General features: G+C 36.3%; 1 protein-coding gene across 13 annotated transcripts in view; it reads left to right on the top strand.

Annotated features, from left to right (window-relative positions):
• MYBPC1 (myosin binding protein C1) overlaps positions 1-20091 on the top strand; it is a 97551-nt gene that overhangs the window by 35279 nt on the left and 42181 nt on the right. For all 13 annotated transcript variants that reach the window (XM_060164516.1, XM_060164519.1, XM_060164523.1 and 10 more), the window contains 8 exons: positions 5005-5153; positions 5490-5607; positions 7104-7155; positions 9407-9463; positions 14712-14878; positions 15826-15958; positions 17703-17827; positions 18801-18906. In XM_060164516.1, the coding sequence (XP_060020499.1) occupies positions 5005-5153; positions 5490-5607; positions 7104-7155; positions 9407-9463; positions 14712-14878; positions 15826-15958; positions 17703-17827; positions 18801-18906 (907 nt within the window). The remainder of the gene's footprint in view (positions 1-5004; positions 5154-5489; positions 5608-7103; positions 7156-9406; positions 9464-14711; positions 14879-15825; positions 15959-17702; positions 17828-18800; positions 18907-20091) is intronic.

Here is a 20091-nt window from a genome sequence, read left to right as displayed (position 1 = left end):
TTGAAGAGATACACAAAATTGATAAACCATTATCCAGACTCATCAAGAAAAAGAGGGAGAGGACTCAAATGAATAAAATTAGAAATGAAAAAGGAGAAGTTACAACAGACACCCCAGAAATACAAAGCATCCTAAGAGACTACTTACAAGCAACTGTATGCCAATAAATGGACAGCCTGGAAGAAATTCTTAGAAAGGTATAACCTTCCAAGACTGAACCTGGAAGAAAAAGAAAATATGAACAGACGAATCACAAGTAGTGAAGTTGAGACTGTGATTAAAAATCTTCCAGCAAACAAAAGTCCAGGATCAGATGGCTTCACAGGTGAATTCTATCAAACATTTAGAGAAGAGCTAACACCCATCCTTCTCAAACTCTTCCAGAAAAGTGCAGAGGAAGGAATACTCCCAAACTCATTTTAAGAGGCCACCATTACCCTGATACCAACACCAGAGAAAGATAACAGAAAAAAAGAAAATTACAAACCAATATGACTGATGAATATAGATACAAAAATCCTCAACAAAATACTAGCAAACAGAATCCAACAACACATTAAAAGGATCATACACCATGATCAAGTGGGATTTATCCCAGGGATGTAAGGATTCTTCAATATATGCAAATCAATCAATGTGATACACCATATTAACAAATTGAAGAATAAAAACTATATGATCATCTCAATAGATGCAGAAAAAGCTTTTGACAAAAATCAACACCCATTTATGATAAAAACTCTCCAGAAAGTGGGCATAGAGGGAACCTACCTAAACATAATAAAGGCCATATATGACAAACCCACAGCAAACATCATTCTCAATGGTGAAAACCTGAAAGCATTTCCTCTAAGAGCAGGAACGAAACAAGGATGTCCACTCTCACCACTATTATTCAACATAGTTTTGGAAGTCCTAGCCACGGCAATCAGAGAAGAAAAACAAATAAAAGGAATACAAATTGGAAAAGAAGAAGTAAAACTGTCACTGCTTGCAGATGACATGATACTATACATAGAGAATCCTAAAAATGCCACCAGAAAAGTAATAGAGCTAAAGAATGAATTTGGTATATTTGCAGGATACAAAATCAATGCACAGAAATCTCTTGCATTCCTATACACTAATGATGAAAAATCTGAGAGAGAAATTATGGAAACACTCCCATTTACCATTGCAACAAAAATAATAAAATACCTAGGTATAAACCTACCTAGGGAAACAAAAGATCTGTATGCAGAAAACTATAAGACACTGCTGAAAGAAATTAAAGATGATACCAACAGATGGAGAGATATACCATATTCTTGGATTGGAATATTCAATATTGTGAAAATGAATATACTACCCAAAGCAATTTACAGATTCAATGCAATCCCTATCCAATTACCAATGACATTTTTTACGGAACTAGAGCAAATCATCTGAAAATTTGTATGGAGAAACAAAAGACCCCGAATAGCCAAAGCAGTCTGAGGGAAAAAAACAGAGCTGGAGAAATCAGACTCCCTGACTTCAGACTATACTACAAAGCTACAGTAATCAAGACAATATGGTACTGGCACAAAAACAGAAACATAGATCAATGGAACAAGATAGAAAGCCCAGAGATAAACCCACGCACCTATGGTCAACTAATCTATGACAAAGGAGGCAAAGATATACAATGGAGAAAAGAGAGTCTCTTCAGTAAGTGGTGCTGGGAAAACTGGACAGCTACATGTAAAAGAATGAAATTAGAACACTCCCTAACACCATACACAAAAATAAATTCAAAATGGATTCATGACCTAAATGTAAGACTGGACACTCTGAAACTCTTAGAGGAAAACATAGGAAGAACACTCTTTGACATAAATCACAGCAAGATCTTTTTTTATCCACCTCCTAGAGTAATGGAAATAAAAGCAAAAATAAACAAATGGGACCTAATGAACCTTCAAAGCTTTTGCACAGCAAAGGAAACCATAGACAAGACGAATAGACAACCCTCAGAATGGGAGAAAATATTTGCAAACGAATCAACAGACAAAGGATTAATCTCCAAAATATATAAACAGCTCATGCAGCTCAATATTAAAGAAGCAAACAGCCCAATCCAAAAATGGGCAGAAGACCTAAATAGATATTTCTCCAAAGAAGACATACAGATGGCCAAGAAGCACATGAAAAGCTGCTCAACATCACTAATTATTAGAGAAATGCAAATCAAAACTACAATGAGGTATCACCTCACACCAGTTAGAATGGGCATCATCAGAAAATCTACAAACAACAAATGCTGGAGAGGGTGTGGAGAAAAGGGAACCCTCTTGCACTGTTGGTGGGAATGTAAATTGATACAGCCACTATGGAGAACAGTATGGAGGTTCCTTAAAAACCTAAAAATAGAATTAGCATATGACCCAGCAATCCCACTCCTGGGCATATACCCAGAGAAAACCATAATTCAAAAAGACACATGCACCCCAGTGTTCATTGCAGCACTATTTATAATAGCCAGGTCATGGAAGCAACCTAAATGTCCATCGACGGACGAATGGATGAAGAAGATATGGTACGTATATACAATGGAATATTACTCAGCCATAAAAAGGAACGAAATTGAGTCATTTGTTGAGACATGGATGGATCTAGAGACTGTCATACAGAGTGAAATAAGTCAGAAGGAGAAAAACAAATATCATATATTAACGCATGTATGTGGAACCTAAAAAAATGGTACAGATGAACCAGTTTGCAGGGCAGAATTTGAGACACAAATGTAGAGAAAAAACGTATGGACACCAAGTGGGGAAAACTGTGGTGGGGTGGGGATGGTGGTGTACTGAATTAGGCGATTGGGATTGACATGTGTACACTGATGTGTATAAAACTGATGACTAATTAGAACCTGCAGTATAAACAAACAAACAAAAAACAACTAATACTGAACTCTCATTGGGTTATTTGTATTGAAATATGTTAATATAAATGTTTCAGACATTACATGAAATTTCTATAAATCTTATATGTTCTGGTATAATGTTGTAAGTCATAATTATAGTTATTTTTTAAAAATATGTATCTCAGAAATAACCAAAAAAAAAAAAAAAAAAAGACAGGAGTGTTTACGTCAAAAAGATCAGTTTCATTTACTCATATTCTTATGATTCCAGACTTGTCATTATCTTGCCTAATAAGAAGGATGGAAAAAATCTATGTGTGTATATATATATTATATACATATATGTATATATGTATACATATATATGTGTATAGTGTGTGTGTTTTCCAATTTTTTTATTTCATATTTTCATATTTATGCATACCTTGAAGATACTGTGGATTTGGTTCCAGACTACCACAATAAAGCAAATATCATACTAAAACAAGTCCCAAGAATTTTTTGGTCTCCTAGTGCATACAAAAGTTATGCTTACACTGTACTATAGTCTATTAAGTATGCAATAGTGTTGTGTCTAAAAAATAATGTACGTACCTTAATTAAAGATACTTTCTTGGTAAGAAATTCTGTTATCTGAGGCCTTCAGTGAGTTGTAATCTTTTTGTAATAGTAACATCAAAGATCACTGATCACAGATCACCATAACATATACAATAATAATGGTAAAGTTTGAAATATTGCAATAATCACCAGAATGTGACACAGAAACCTGAAGTGAACAAATACTGTTGGATAAAATGACACCAATAGACTTGCCTGATGCAGGGTTGCCACAGACCTTCAATTTGTAGACAAATGAAGTGATCGACAAGGGATTAATCTCCAAAATATATAAAGAGCTCATGCAGCTCAATATTTAAAAAACAAACAACCCAATCAAAAAAATGGGCAGAAGACCTAAATAGACACCTCTCCAAAGAAGACATACAGATGGCCAAGAAGCACATGAGAAGCTGCTCAACATCACTAATTATTAGAGAAATGCAAATCAAAAGTACAGTGAGGTATCACCTCACACCAGTAAGAATGGGCATCATCAGAAAACCTACAAACAACAAATGCTGGAGAGGGTGTGGAGAAAAGGGAACCCTCTTGCACTGTTGGTGGGAATGTAAATTGATACAGCCACTATGGAGAACAGTATGGAGGTTCCTTAGAAAACTAAAAATAGAATTAGCATATGACCCAGCAATCCCACTCCTGGGCATATACCCAGAGAAAACCATAATTCAAAAAGACACCTGCACCCCAATGTTCATTGTAGCACTATTTACAATAGCCAGGTCATGGAAGCAACCTAAATGCCCATTGAGAGACGAATGGATAAAGAAGATGTGGTACATATATACAATGGAATATTACTCAGCCATAAAAAGGAATGAAATTGGGTCATTTTTAGAGACGTGGATGGGCATAGAGACTCATACAGAGTGAAGTAAATCAGAAAGAGAAAAACAAATATCGTATATTAATGCATATATGTGGAATCTAGAAAAATGGTACAGAAGAACTGGTTTGAAAGGCAGAAATAGAGACACAGATGTAGAGAGCAAACGTATGGACACCAAGGAGGGAAAGTGGAGGAGTGGTGGTGAGATGAATTGGGAGATGGGGATTGACATATATACACTAATATGTATAAAATAGATAACTAATAAGAATCTGCTGTATAAAAAATAAAATAAAATTCAGAAATTAAATAAAAAAGAAAAACTGTCTTTGAAGTACAATAAAGCAAAGTGCAATACAATGAGGTATGCCTGTATATGTTATTTTATACATATTACTTTTGCTTGAATTCCAAACAAAAATTATTTCCACTGATTTCCCCATTGCTCTTTTTCTGCTCCATAAACCTCAAAAGCAGAAGCAGTTAGAGTATCCTAATAACTAGGGTACTCAAAAAAAAAAATCAGGGCCCTTTAATTGTTCAATTCCAGCAGTGCCATTAACATCATAGGTTATGCAGTGTATTCCTGTCTAACTCCTTCCATCCAAGAGCAAAACAAATGGCAATTTTAAAACCACAGTCTGAATTACTTGTGCTTTTTTCTTAGGTGGAAGTATCACCTTTATAGCCAAAGTCAAGGCCGAAGATCTTCTTAGAAAGCCCACTATCAAATGGTTCAAAGGGAAATGGATGGACCTGGCCAGCAAAGCTGGGAAGCACCTCCAGCTGAAGGAAACCTTCGAAAGGCACAGTCGGGTATGACCCTGACCTCCTGCCGCAGGGGCTCAGCCAGCTCATTCCTCTGTGTGCGTAAAAGGTCATTTTCGGTTCATCTTTGAGAGACTTCAGTCCCAGAACGTCTGCTGGAGTTCCCATTCCTAGTGTTTACACTCTAATGCGTTGCCCTGCTGTCCCCAGGGGCTTCAGAGCATTGCCTTGACCCCTCCCATACTGAGAACATTGTACCGGAATCCCCAGATACAGACACGTCTTTAAGCCAATGCTGAGGAACTGGGAAAATCACTGCAATGTGATGGCCTCTTTCTGTCGGCAAGGTAGGGCTGAAATATGTCCGGATACATTTCATTGCAGGTGTACACATTTGAGATGCAGATCATCCAGGCTAAAGAGAACTATGCCGGAAACTACAGATGCGAGGTCACCTATAAGGATAAGTTTGACAGCTGTTCCTTCGATCTTGAAGTACATGGTAAGACAGACTTCTAGTCTGGATAAGTTTAATTTTTTTATGTTTATGAGGTATGAGAGGATAGAGGAGAATAAGGCCATTTATTAGTATGAGATTTTGGAAATAAAATTTCCTTTAAAACTGTGTGTGTTTCTGATTGTGGTAGTCTCAGCAAGCCTGCTGAATTAAATTGTTATGAGACAATTTACAAACAGAATTTGGAGGAATGTATTGTAAATGTCCCTTATCCATGCTATCCATGCTATTTAATCTCTCAGATAAGGGCCGATGACTTTTTTTGCTGCTACTGAATGTACCTGTTTCGTTTGGTCCTCTTATTCCCACTCAGGTTTGGGATAAGTTAACATGGGATGAAGATGCCAGGGTACCCAGGTAGAAGGGAGGATTCCTCTCATAAGGACTGATGTCAGATATGGAAGTTCTTCATCTATATGTTCTGTGTACTGCCAAGAGTGAATTTAATAGGAATAATTAAAGGTATATATGTACATAGGGGAAAAGACAATACTTCGATAAGTATACACAGGGAAAGTTGACTTGGCAGCAAACATCATAAACTTAAAATGAATCCAAAGTGTGATGTAGCTACAAAAGACAAAGCTGAGGTAATTTAAAACCAGAGCGTTACAAGTGTTATAGGATCTAGGTTTAGGAAGCGATACCACTCTCTGTAACACGCTACTTGTTCCACATTTGAAGTAATGCCTCTGGCCATGGGTACCATACCTCCACTGGGATCCCTCCTGGAGTAGGGTAACTGGGAGATTGAAGAATCCAGGAACTATGCCCCCATTCAGCTTGAATGTGTAGATGAAGGAGGCCAGGCATCTATGACCCATTGTAAATAGGGGAAGGGCTGTCACACAGAAGGAAAAGGCCGTTATCCATGTCCTTGAGAAGTGTTTAGGCAGATTAGAATCAAAAGGTGGAAATTAAGAGAAGGTGAATTTTGTCTTCACATTAGCACAAGCCCTTTCCTTAAAGCTATATAGAGGCACAACAGAAGGTTGTGAGGGTCCCAGTCTGAGAGTTGTCAAGCAGAGGCTGGGTGACCATGGGTGGTGGTGCTGTCGAGATTTCTGTAAGTGGGAATTTGGTCCTGACCACTGCTTCTTCAACCTGGCCAGGCATCTCTGAGAATCACCTGAGGGGCGTTTTCAGAATATTGATTTCTGGGAGCCCATCCCTGATCTGGTGAATCAAGATCTCCAGCAGGGAGATCAAGAAGCTGACATTTTTTAAGCTCCTTAGGTGACTCTAATGGGCATACAGGTGGAATGACAACTGGATACGGTAACTCCTAAAGTCCTTTCATTGATTCTGTGTGAGGGGGGATGAGGTGTGATGCCTCTGCAGCTCAGCCATTGGGAGGAGAACCATCCCCCCTTCATCTGGCATTCCTTCCATCTGAAGAATCCCCACAGCCTGGAAAGGAACTGAACACAAAACTGCCTTCTTAATGGGTATTTATTTTATTGTTTTCTTTCCTTTCAAAGAATCTACTGGGACTACTCCAAACATTGACATCAGATCTGCTTTCAAGAGAAGGTAACTTCAAAAGGGTAATCTAGGTAGCTTTTGTATAACATGAAAGTGGAAGACTTTCAAAACACACTTTCCCTTCCTCCACACTCAATATTCCAAGTGAGATCGACTCTTCACTGAAGTCAAACATGCTAAATAGTCAAAAGTTAGTGTTCAAGAGAAGTTGTGGGTTTAATGTGCCAACTCGTGTAATATGCTGATCATTTTTTAGAATATTCTTGTTATAGGAAGCTCCCATTGTATGGGTCTATGAGGCTTCTTCCTTAATTGCATTATTTTCTACCAAATGGCCCACAAAAATATATAACAATACACATCTCATATAGCATCAGTTAAGTGATATCAGAAAACTTACATTGCCTTTTATCTAGAAATCACATATGGAGCAATTAAACCATGTGCCCAGAAGACTGCAATTAAGTAGCTACTTACTGAAGTTAGCACTATTTAAATGTGGAATTATCCTAAATGAAAGACCACTGAGTCTGCTGGAATAAAGAACATTGTAGAAAGGCAAAATATAGATACTTACTTGATTTATTTTGCAGCTGCCAAGGCTGAAACATCAGGGGGTCAAAGAAGAAAAATGAAAAGAATTTTCTAGCCTATGAGAAATGTGACTAGCCTTTTCCTGCCATTATTTTACGCTCTGTACTTAATTCTTCCAAAATACAAATTCATTCATGAGAGCAGATGTTTTGTTCTTAAGACTGAATCCACATAACAGTGTTGTTGAATAAGGAAAGTCATCTGAAACTAGCATAAAACAATGATCTAGTCTGTTAATAAAAGTCATAGTTCCCTCCTAAATTTTGAACAAATGAAAATTGTAATTACTTTTAAAAGATATTTAATACTTCCTGATCAGTCAATTGTATTTTTTTTTTTTTTTTGCGGTACGCGGGCCTCTCACTGTTGTGGCCTCTCCCATGGCGGAGCACAGGCTCCGGACGCGCAGGCCCAGCGGCCATGGCTCATGGGCCCAGCCGCTCCGCGGCATGTGGAATCTTCCCCGACCGGGGCATGAACCCGTGTCCCCTGCATCGGCAGGTGGACTCTCAACCACTGCGCCACTAGGGAATCCCCAATTGTATTTTTTTATGTCATAACTTTCAAAATCTCTTACCTTCCCTTCACCCCACGTTCAGCAAATGCATAGATCTAAAACTACATTCATCCTATGTATAAGTCTATTTTAAGAGAGGAAGAGGTAATCTACTAAGTTTTGGGCTTTGAGAGAATAGAGCTGTGTTTATGTCAAAAGGTCTTCTCCAAATACGTGCTATTAGAGAAATTTTGAAAACACATTATTTGAGCTCAATTCTTATAACTTACATGTTATACACACTGTTTTTAAACCCACAGACTCTTTTCTTAGAAACCATAACTAACATATGTAAAGAGCAGGAAACAAAATCTTCATTAAAAAATGAAACACGTAAGTAAATATGTAGTGCCGTTTAAATGTCAGCGCCATAGCTTCTATTATATTTAGAGTTTATATGAAATCATGAAGGTGGGTGCATGCCTAAATTAAGATGCATTTCTCTATAGGAAAGCACTTTTCAAAACTCCTAGTAAAGGGCTCAACAATTCCAAGACAATTTTTGGAAAATACGTTTTAAAAGGTATAAATATTAATAGGAAAATAAAAAGCTTATAATCCTTTCTCTTTAAAAGAGAAAGGAATGCATCTTTTAAAAAGCTCTGCACTATCTCCATTTTTGTTATTTTGGTATCACATTATCTGATTAATCTATTGATGGACACAAAGAGGTTACCTTTGAATATAAGTTTTGTACTTATATGTTTGACACTGGTACACTTCGTCCTCCAAGCCAATCTCTGTCTGACATGAATAACAGAGATCAGCAAAAGTCCTTTGCTTTTTACACAGGTATGTTTCCAGCACCCCCAACTTGCAAAAACAAAGTACTTTGTGTTGCTTGGCTTAAGTGCATTTGTGTTACTCTATTTTAACACAAATCCAAGCACTTTTATATATGCAATCTACAAAAATGTGCCTTCTGAAATCGTAGAGTAACACAAGCTCCTCATGTTCACTTTTCCACAAGTACATTCTCCAAAACTTAAAATGTCACTTGTGTGAAAAGAAAGTGTTTGTGTTGGTTTAGTCCTATGACTTGTGTGCTAGTACAAAATTGCATATACGTTATGTGTAGAGTGTTTGGGGGAAACTTGTGTATGTGTCTCAGCATTAAACCCGGATTTGCTTTTCTTTTGTTAATGACAGTGGAGAAGGTCAAGAGGATGCAGGGGAACTTGACTTTAGTGGTCTCCTGAAACGTAGGTGAGAATCCAGTGATGGAGTGGGGCGCTTTGGCCTGGAAATCTTTTAGATACCCACTCAGAGGAGTCAAGTTTAAAGTAGATGTTTTTCAAAGAATTTCTCATTTCTTAAAATGTGTTTTGTTTATGGAATACTATAACAGCGTTGACTAAGAAAGAGACAGAGAAACAACCGCATACTAATCTGTTAAAGATTTTAGCTGATGCTTTTACTTTCTTTTTAAATGTTTCATGAGTCTTCACATACTTTCTAAGAAGGGGATGAGGAAATCTGAAAACTGAGACAGAGACTTAAATACCTGAATACTTTTTATTTCTCTCATGATTTCTATTATTTCAATCATGATTCCTTGTCACGATTGAATAAATAAAGCCTCCATTCTTCTGCTTTTGATATTTGACTGAAAAATCAATGTCAAAATTTTGGTAGAAGTCTTTTGGTGGAAATCTCAGCAAGTATATATATATATGTATATATGTATATATACTTTAACATAGTATTGGTGATTTACTATATTTCATCAAATCTAAGACACCATTCATGTTAATATATACCTGTATTTTATAAATCACTAAACAATGAAATAATTGCTCCAAATTGTTTATTATGACATACTATTGACTGTAAGGTACATCCTTATTTCAGAGATGTTTAAAATGTCCAAAAATGTGCATTTTTAGATGAGATAAAATATAGCAGTAAAATGGAGATGTGTTTAGTATTACCACTCACACTCCCTTAACTTTGTACTCTCTGGCAATAAAATTTATAGTTTTCATTATGGATATTTAGTATACAACCATTTTATAGAATTTCTGCCCATAAATATGCATATACACAATCATAAATATACTATATTATATATGTGTTATATATAAAGATATACATATCTAGATATTTACTATAACACAGAAACAACAAAAAGAAAATGAGTTTTGCTGGGATTGTGTTTATCTACCAAACTTGTGAATAAACAGTAAAACTATAATTCTAAATTAATGATATATAATATTGATAACAGTTTTCATTTAGCATTTTAGATTCACTTTTTATTATTTTTACTGCTTTCTATGGTTACTAAAAAATCGTAAGTATAGATAGAAATGCTTCAAAACAAATTACAAATAGTAATAAATGGGCTTGTGTTCATTCTCAGTTTAGTTGGATGACTTTATTCAAGTCCCTGTGAATGAAAAATTCACCCCCAGCTCTAAACATTTAGGTTGAGAACAGAAATATTAACAGGTGTCATTTATTAATAACCAAATGGATATTAGCCAATCAGTAGACTTGGGCAGTATCAAAAACATTTTTCCTTCTCTGGATACTTCAAATAATTATTAGTCTCAATAATATTTATTAATTCCCCAGATGTATTTAAAGCAATAGTATATGAAGTGACCTTAAGTGAGCCTCACTCTTCCTGTTCTACAGGTGAGAAACCAAAGACCAGAGATGTTGAGTGACTTACCCCAAGTCACACAGCTAGTTAGAGGAAGGGCAGGGACCTAAATCCAAGTTTCCCTTTTCTGAGTCAGCACATTTCCTGTGACTCCACATAAGAAACGCCACTCTGAATCTGCCTCAGAAGTTGGCGCCTCGGACATTTATAGCACAAATTGAAACTTTAGGAAGACAAGAGAGGTTTTTTGTTTTTTGGTTTTTTATTTTCCTGCATTTACTCAACCAGGAAAATACTAAATGCTCTTTGTGTAGAATATAATACTAGGTGATGTGAGGAAAAGAAATCCAGTGCCTTCTAGCATTTGGCACATAGAAAGAGATAGATACATATTTGTGGAAAGGAAAAGGTAGTGGTTAAAACATGGATTTGAGTCTCAACTCTCCCATTTACTAATTACTGTGCATGACTTTGGTCAAATTGTATGTCCTCCCTGAGACTTGTTTTCCACATCTGTAAATGTGGAGAATAAAACTACTTAAGAGAATTATTGTGAGAATTAAGTCAAATGTAAAAGGCCTGGCTCGTACAGGTGTCAAATAAATATCCACTTCCCCCCAAAATGTGACATTTTCCCTTGAAGAATTTATATTCATAAAGTGACAAAATACACATACACACACACACACAATCAATCATTAAAAATGTAATACAGTAGATTATTAGGTGCCAAGTCTGATTAAAAGGAAAAAGAAAGAAAAAAGAACAGACTAGTTCTACCAGTAGTTTGCGGAGTAAAAGAAATCTCATTAATGATCAAAATGACTAGAGAAAAAAGAATTACTAGAAAAAAATGGGCAGTCAACATGTCTCCAGTTCTCATTTTCTTTACATCCCCTAATTATTATTTTGACTCATAATTAGATTGTTGTTATCCTAAGACTATATTCATTTAATGTACTATATACTAGTCCACTGGTATAACTTTAGAAATCATTGTGTTTGCCTACTAATTTGTGAATTGCATGTGTTTTCATTGTGGTGATGACATGTGGTTACCGTTTCTACTCCTCCGAGAGTCTGTGGCAAAATCCCTATGAGTATAAATATCATTACAACCAACATCTTTATACAACAAAAGATCTCCCTGCCCTGAACAAAGTCAGCCTATTTCAAATAGACAATTAGATAAATCACAGCCAGTCTTTTGGGCAGTATCTTGTTATGGAACTTGACCTATATAAATACTTAAAAGTTTATTCTACATAAAATTTCTATAACTGCTCTATATTTCACTAGGAGTGTCAAGGTATAGAAATTTCGATGTAGATGGAAGTACTGTAAATGTTATATAGGTCTATCCCCATGCTTGGAAAGGAATCAGTGGTGCCTATAGAAATTTGGCTTTTTCTTCCTACTGAAACTTAATGTAGCCATGCAGATAGGGTCAAGTGCAGCCACCACAGTAAGTACAGATATGTTCTGAATGAGTAAAGGAGACGCTACAGATGGCAGCCTTGACCTCACGTTCCAGTACAAAATAATGAATCCATCTCCTTGCAATTTGGGATTCAGTGAAGTGATGGAGAGGAAAGGAAGAAGGAAGAGGCGAGAGGTCATTGGTGTTTGTATTAGGATTAAGGTCGTAGTAATGTGGGGTGTATTTTGGTGTTTTAATGAGAAAAAAATGGTGAGGATGATTGGTTTTATGAATCTACCAACAAAACTGACTCAAGAAACACACTGAAAATGATGATCTTTATTACTGGCTTCCTCATATAAACATTCACCTCATTCATCTAGGTACATCTCAGTGTTTTATTTGTGCCTCTTGTTATCTATTTTAATCTAGTTTGATATCTTTAAATCTTTTCATCAATGTCAGGAGGACCCTTGCAATGTGTATGTAATTCTTCTTGGTTGAGATACAAATTGAACACAATGTAGTATGGCGTAGTTTAACAATGTGGGGACTCAGGCTAGTGTGACAAAAATAGAGCAATAATAAACTGGATTAAGGAAAGACCCACAGAGAATATATACATATATACACACATACACATTTAAATTGCAATCCTCCAAGACTTCCTACAAAATATTTAAATGTTATATTTGAAATTTAGACTGCTTTCAGGCAGTGGTTATAGTAGATCAGGCAAATTATTACCAATATTTCAACTTCAGGACAATTTTCTTAAGCTTTTCAATTTCCCCATGTTAATAGCGGGTGTAGTTACCATTTCAGTGAAATGAAGATAATAGTTGTGTCTTGAGTCTTTAAGAGGCACATTTTCCTAATAGTGTTACTAGTCCTTCCCACAAAGGTTACTGATGGACCAATGACCTCTCACTTCCTTCCATTTCCCAGATTTGCCTCAGCATCCTCTACTGGGCAAAAGACTTACACAACAATGGAAATTAGATATGCAGAAGTCATCCTTGCCTAATGCCACCCTAAACTCTATGTTCATATTTATATTCTCCTCCCCTTCCCTATGATTACAACCCAGTCTTTCCTCAAGAAATTCTGAAGCAGGTTGTAATTAATTGGACAATGCAAACATATGCAACTCATTATTTGCTAACATGATAGCATGAATCTGTTTTCACACTGATGTTTAAGATGTGTTGACCGGTTTTCCTGGAAAAATCATATCCAAACCAGCATTATTCACAGTAAGCAGTCACTATAACATTTCCAAATTAACCTTAGTTGATAAAAAGAGTCAACTAAGCTTAAACAAAATTAGGACTACTTAGCTAGTGAAGGAAATCAATTTGAATTATATTTTGCATTTATACTAAGTCTCTTTCCCTAAAAGTGTTTATTCCTGAGTTTTGTTTCATTTTTTGGTTTTAAAATACAGACAAGTGTATGTACTTTAAATCATATATATGTGTGTATATATATTAGTTATATATGTTCTTTATATGTTCTTTTGACAGTGATCAAAATTTAGAGTCATAATTTTGATAATTACACTAAGAAATTACTTTCGCCTTGTTCATGGAACGCTTAATGACTTGCTTTACAGTTTCACATTTATATTTTCATGATTCATACCCAACCTCCTTCCAAAAAAGTTCAAGACAATACTTTAAGATGAAATACGAGAGATTTCTGGATCTCATTCTCTTTTTCTACTCTAACAATTTAGAAAAAAAAAGTTTTCTCTTAAAAAGAATATGTATACACAAAAATCATATGAAAAACAACCAAACCAAAACCAAAACAAAAAACAAACGCTTAGTCACAGTTTCAAATGTTTTTTGTATTAAAAAACAGCAAAAATGGTTAATGTACACATTTACTAACATGGTAGGGAAAATGCTATTTGCAAAATCCAAAGATTTGAAATGCTGGGTTTGTACCATCTCCACATAGAGCTAGGGTATGCACGCCAATGAAGGTAGAAAGAGAGCATTGTTCTTTCACAGACCAACACCTAAAATCTTCTAGTTCTTAATCCTTATTTCAATATCGATATCCTAGATGAAAACATTTCTTTTAAGTTCCTTAAAATCTCACCTCCTAGTTAGACTTGCAAGTTGAAAATAAGTAAACATATCTTAAGGATATTTCCTGGTATCCTCCTCTCCCCCTAATATTGTGTTTTTAACTAGGAAAACGAGAGCGTTAATATAAGTGCACGTATCTGATCTTTGACAATCTGGAAGTTTCCCTGAGACTTCAGGCAAAGTACACTTTCCCCTCGGCTTTAAGGACTCAGGGTTTAAACAGAGCTTGTAGCACTGACCCGAAAAATCGGTACCATACTCCGACCTTCCTTGTCTTTAAGGGCCAGTGGGCAGCTATTAAACTAGGCAATGGTTCTCCCCGGTTAGGGAGGTGAAACAGCAGGAGGAAGAACCTGAGATAGACGTGTGGGAGCTGCTGAAGAATGCGAAACCCAGCGAGTACGAGAAGATCGCCTTCCAGTACGGCATCACTGACCTGCGCGGGATGCTCAAGCGGCTCAAGCGCATGCGCAGAGTGGAGAAGAAGAGCGCAGGTGAGCACCCCTGGGGGAGATTAATCCTTCCTATTTCCTGCTGGGTTTGGGGACGGACTAGTTGGGGTGGAATTTGCAGGGGTTACTCTTCTCTTGGTTAACTTGACTTCAGGTGAAGTAGTTTACTGCCCCGCACATCATAGGCTAAGCGGGTAGCAGACAGCTGCTGAAGGTTTAAGGTAACAGAAGGTGCATTACAGTGACACATACAATGTATTATATAATGGAATATTAAACAATCCCGCTGTTACTGGCAATTTCTCAGCGGCCCCTTTCTCCAGCCTCTGCATCTCTCCCTCACTCTCAAATTCCTGATTCTTATTTAGGCAGAGTAGATTCTATGTTTCTTTGTTTTACTGTTATATTATTCCACCCATTTGATGAGGCATGGGGAATTCACTTCTCACACCCGATATGGTTACCCAAGTGTTTAAACATGCCAATATTTGGGCAAGTTTCCACAGAACAAAAACTTTGACAAGCCTACTGTTTCAGTCAGTCAAAGGCATTCCATTTAAGCTCACGAGTCATCGAAAGTATCTCATAAATTATATGATAAAAAACTGTGACATAGATGTACACAGATAATGCCAGTGATCCTGATAATAATCATATTAGGAGAATGAGCATGTTCTTCAAGTCCAAATTTCATTTGGATACTTCGTATCATACATTCCCTGAAGAATGAAGATAATCATTTTTGAAGCCTCTTCAATAATTCTTATGTTTCTTCCAAAAGCATGTGGATTCTCTTTACATTTTTAAACCGTCTTATGGTTTATAAATTGATTCAGACTCCTAAAATATAAAGGATAATTTGGAAGCTTCCTAATTCTTTCTTCTTCAGTCTCAATTTTTTATTTAGCTTCAGGTTCTCATACATATATTGACTATTCAAATTCATAGCATATGCATGTGAACATAGTTTTGCTTCTTCTCTCTTACAGCTTTTGCAAAAATTCTCGATCCTGCATATCAGGTTGATAAAGGAGGCAGGGTAAGATTTGCTGTGGAACTGGCGGATCCAAAGTTGGAGGTGAAATGGTATAAAAATGGTCAAGAAATTCGACCCAGTACAAAGTAAGTGGAATTTGCGAATAATCAGTGATAACTATACAAATCAAAGAGTAATTTGACTTAATTTTCTATGCCTAAAAGCACTTTTTAGTTATACCTGTATGATACAAAATCATATAGAGGGACAGCAAAAACTTTTCATGTATTTTGGAACCATCAAACTTATAGTACTATATAAATTAAACCCTGTTTTATGTTTTAATTCTATACAGACTATTTCAAGTGATTCCTAACTATGGATTTGTGTCACTGTAGGTTATATGTGATTACTTCAGAGCATTGCCAAACTTCTCCCAGTTTTTTTATAATCAAATTTTGAAAAAAATTGAAATCTATATTTGATATACCAGCTGGGAATCACACCTTATAATTAGATAACTTGTTTTTCCAGAGTAGCATCTAAAGCCTGTGTTTTATTGTTTTTTGGCCCTTTCCCAAATGAAGGAAACAGACTAATCCCTGATACCTGATGGTATCGCTAGTCTATTATGAAGCTACTTTACAGAGATCCTTCTCAGTCTGAGAGATTTTCAACTCCAATATATATTTTTTCACTTAACAGGAGCCACGTGCATATTTATAAAAGACTTTAATCCTGAATATCTGTCACTTCTGTGGTGCAATTAGGTGGATTCCAATTTCTTAATGTGGTCATGCTCTCAGAGTGACTTCGTGATAATAATGTTTATATCTGGTAAAAATCTCTTGAAGGCAGCCTGAATTTACCAAAAACATAAATTTTTTTTTTGTGGTACACGGGCCTCTCCCCGCTATGGCCTCTCCCATTGCGGAGCACAGGCTCTGGACGCGCAGGCTCAGCGGCCATGGCTCACGGGCCTAGCCGCTCCGCGGCATGTGGGATCTTCCCGGACCGGGGCACGAACCCGTGTCCCCTGCATCGGCAGGCAGACTCTCAACCACTGCGCCACCAGGGAAACCCCAAAAACATAATTTTACTTGGTTATCTTTATCTAGAAAAATGTTGCTTAGTGTTTTGTTCTTGAAATCTTCAAGTTGAGAATTTCCCAAATGAGAACTTTTCTTTAGTTCTGTTATGATGCCCTGATATATCCATCCATAATCTAGGTCACAGATAATCAAATTTTGCAATCTCCTTAGATTTCAGATTTTTGTTTCCAAACACTCAACTTCTTTCTTAGTAGATGATATCTATGATATGATAACACTAGTTCTTAAGCTCATTTAAGAGAATCACATTCTATAGAATTTACCATCTATGTTAACGTTTAAGTTCATATTATTGCTTAAATTGTATAATCATTTATTCACCCAATAAAATCTGTCTCACTGGGCTAGCAAGGAGTGAAATCAATGAATCAATGAAAAAGATCGTCTCTGTCCCTCAATAAAGTAGATGAATTGCTCATTTTTTAAAATGTACAGAGTTAAAAATCTTAGCCAACCCTATTTTCCAACAATTGGTTCATTGGCAAATATGTGAGTACTGATTTATATTTGAAATGAAAAACATATATAAAAGAAAATGACAAATTAAATATTATGTGTAAATATGCATATGTGTTACATTACATGTTATAAAGATAGACATTGGTTTCATGTTTGATGTTTATTAAACTATGTAAGACATGGCTACATAAATTGCAGATCAAAATTACTATTTCTGACTTTCAAATATTACTGAATTATAAGCCAACTTTGCTGGCAATAAAGAAAAGAGTAAAATCAAGTTCACGGACTCTGTTTATCTTCCTTCTGTTTAAAACAGATACATCTTTGAACATAAAGGATGTGAAAGAATCATGTTTATCAATAACTGTGTGCTAACAGACGATTCAGAGTATTATGTGACAGCTGGTGATGAGAAATGCTCCACTGAGCTCTTTGTGAGAGGTAAAGTGAAATTTCTTACTGTAGCCATTAAGAGCCAGCAGCTCTCCTTCTCTCAGGGATAATCAAAATGGAAATGATGAAGTGAGCTTTTGAGCTCCAGAGCAGAGACGGCAGTACCTCTAGAGATGGTTTATCTTGGGTGTTAGATTGGCTCTGGATTAAAGCCTCTCTATACTGCCAGTTATTGTGTATCCTAATTAATCGTCAGGTTCGTTGAAGACTAGAAAAGCCAAAGGGAGAAAAAAACTGAGTAAAAATGCCCTGTAGTTTTGGCTCAAGCAAGCAGTATTTTGCCATATAATTGTTCTCGTGATAACTTCTGAAACCCAGTAAAGTCTACTGGATAACCATTTCACACACTCAGCTGATCACAAATAGATTTCTCTTGAAACAGCTTCATTAGTAAAGGGCATCAGTCGTTGGCACTGAGATCGCTGAAGACCATCATTTACTAAGACATTGTGAAAGAGCTGGAGGGTGTCAATGAAGCCATGAATCACTTATTTTCTTTATGAGGACCTATGATTAAGGCAGCTCTGTAATCCTGAACATCAACTATACTTCAGTTAAAAAATTTTTTAAAAAGACAATTCTGCAATCTCTATCATCCGTCTAGAACCAGAAGTAGAGAATTTTAGTGTTATACGTTCTCCTTCCCCAGAAATGCCTACCATCTGGTATCTTATTTGCCAAGAGAAGGATATCTGATACAATGTGTCTGCTCTCTAAAACAATAATTTATTTGATTTGAAGAGTTCTTAGAAAATTGGAAAAACTTACCCAGGGTTGCCAGCTATTTATTTTGCCATGAAAAAATCATAAAAAACCTACCTACTACCTACCACCATCTAACCATGGCTCTATGATGGTTGATACTTTCTTATTGTTGGTTTTTCATCTGTGAACAAACCCAGGATCACAAGGCAGGTTTTTGGACATTTAATGATTCTGATTTTCGTTTTTTTCACACTAGAGCCTCCAGTTATAGTGACCAAACAGCTGGAAGATACAAAAGCGTATTGTGGGGACAGAGTGGAATTAGAATGTGAGGTGTCTGAAGATGATGCCCATGTAAAATGGTAAATAGCTTTCCTGAGGTCTGTCTTTTTTTTTTTTTTTTTTTTTTTTGGGCTGTGTTGGGTCTTCGTTGCTGCACACAGTCTTTCTCTAGTTGCAGCGAGCGGGGGCTACTCTTCATTGCGGTGCACGGGCTTCTCATGGTGGTGGCTTCTCTTGCTGAGGAGCACGGGCTCTAGGCACGCAGGCTTCAGTAGTTGTGGCGCACGGGCTTGGTTGCTCTGCGGCATGTGGGATCTTCCTGGACCAGGGCTCGGACCCATGTCCCCCACATTGGCAGATGGATTCTTAACCACTGTGCCACCAGGGAAGTCCCTGTCCATTTTTAATAGACAAAAAAAGTACCTTCATAGTTTGGAGAACAGGAAATTGCAGATATGAAAAGGATCTCAACCTCATTCGTGTTAGAAGTTTTAACTAAAACTATACTAAGATACTGGGTTTTTTTTTCACCTGTGAAACAGAAAACTGAAAAAAGATCCAGAAATCTATATTGGTAAGGATATAGGGAAATAGGCACTTACTAATAAATGGATGGCTCAAGGTTCTCCAGGTCTGTTTGACTCCAAAGCCCATGGGTGCTCTATACCATGCTTACTCTCACTATGCCATACTGGCAAGTTACATGGAAAATATACTTTTTTTCAAAAAAAAAAAAGAAAAAATACTTTTTTCATGTTATTCCTAGTAACTTTATTGTTAAGTATCTCAGAAAAATACTTTAGACTGAGAATTACCAATTACTTTAACAGTTCTTAAAAATAAAAAGCATAGTTTTGGGGTCAGATGAGAAGTGTTTTCTCAAGTTCTCTGTGAGTAACCTCAAAATTAAAGACTAGACGATTCGGAATCTTAAAATCTTAATTGAGAAACAGAGTAAATTATGCAGCAGGAATCTCTAGTAATTGGTACAGGATAGATTGTTCATTCTAATCCAGAATCACAACTGTCTTTAAAGTGTATTAAAATGATATTCTTACTAGTGTGTGTCAAGAGCCCAACGTAGGTAATATCCATTGTTAGCATCTTTATCTGATTGATCTTAAATGGAAAGAGTGGGCTTATGTTTTTAATGTCATTTTTCAGACAATACTTGTTACAATATTAATCTATTGGTACATTGATCCATACATTCTTTAATTCAACAAAAAGGTCTTGAGTGTCTGGTATCTGTCTCCTGAAGGGTC

The sequence above is a fragment of the Lagenorhynchus albirostris genome, chromosome 11 (genome assembly GCF_949774975.1).
Source record: "Lagenorhynchus albirostris chromosome 11, mLagAlb1.1, whole genome shotgun sequence".
Taxonomy (NCBI): Eukaryota; Metazoa; Chordata; class Mammalia; order Artiodactyla; family Delphinidae; genus Lagenorhynchus; species Lagenorhynchus albirostris.
Note: the sequence above shows the minus strand (reverse complement) of the source record. Positions and strands in the feature narration are given on the sequence as shown.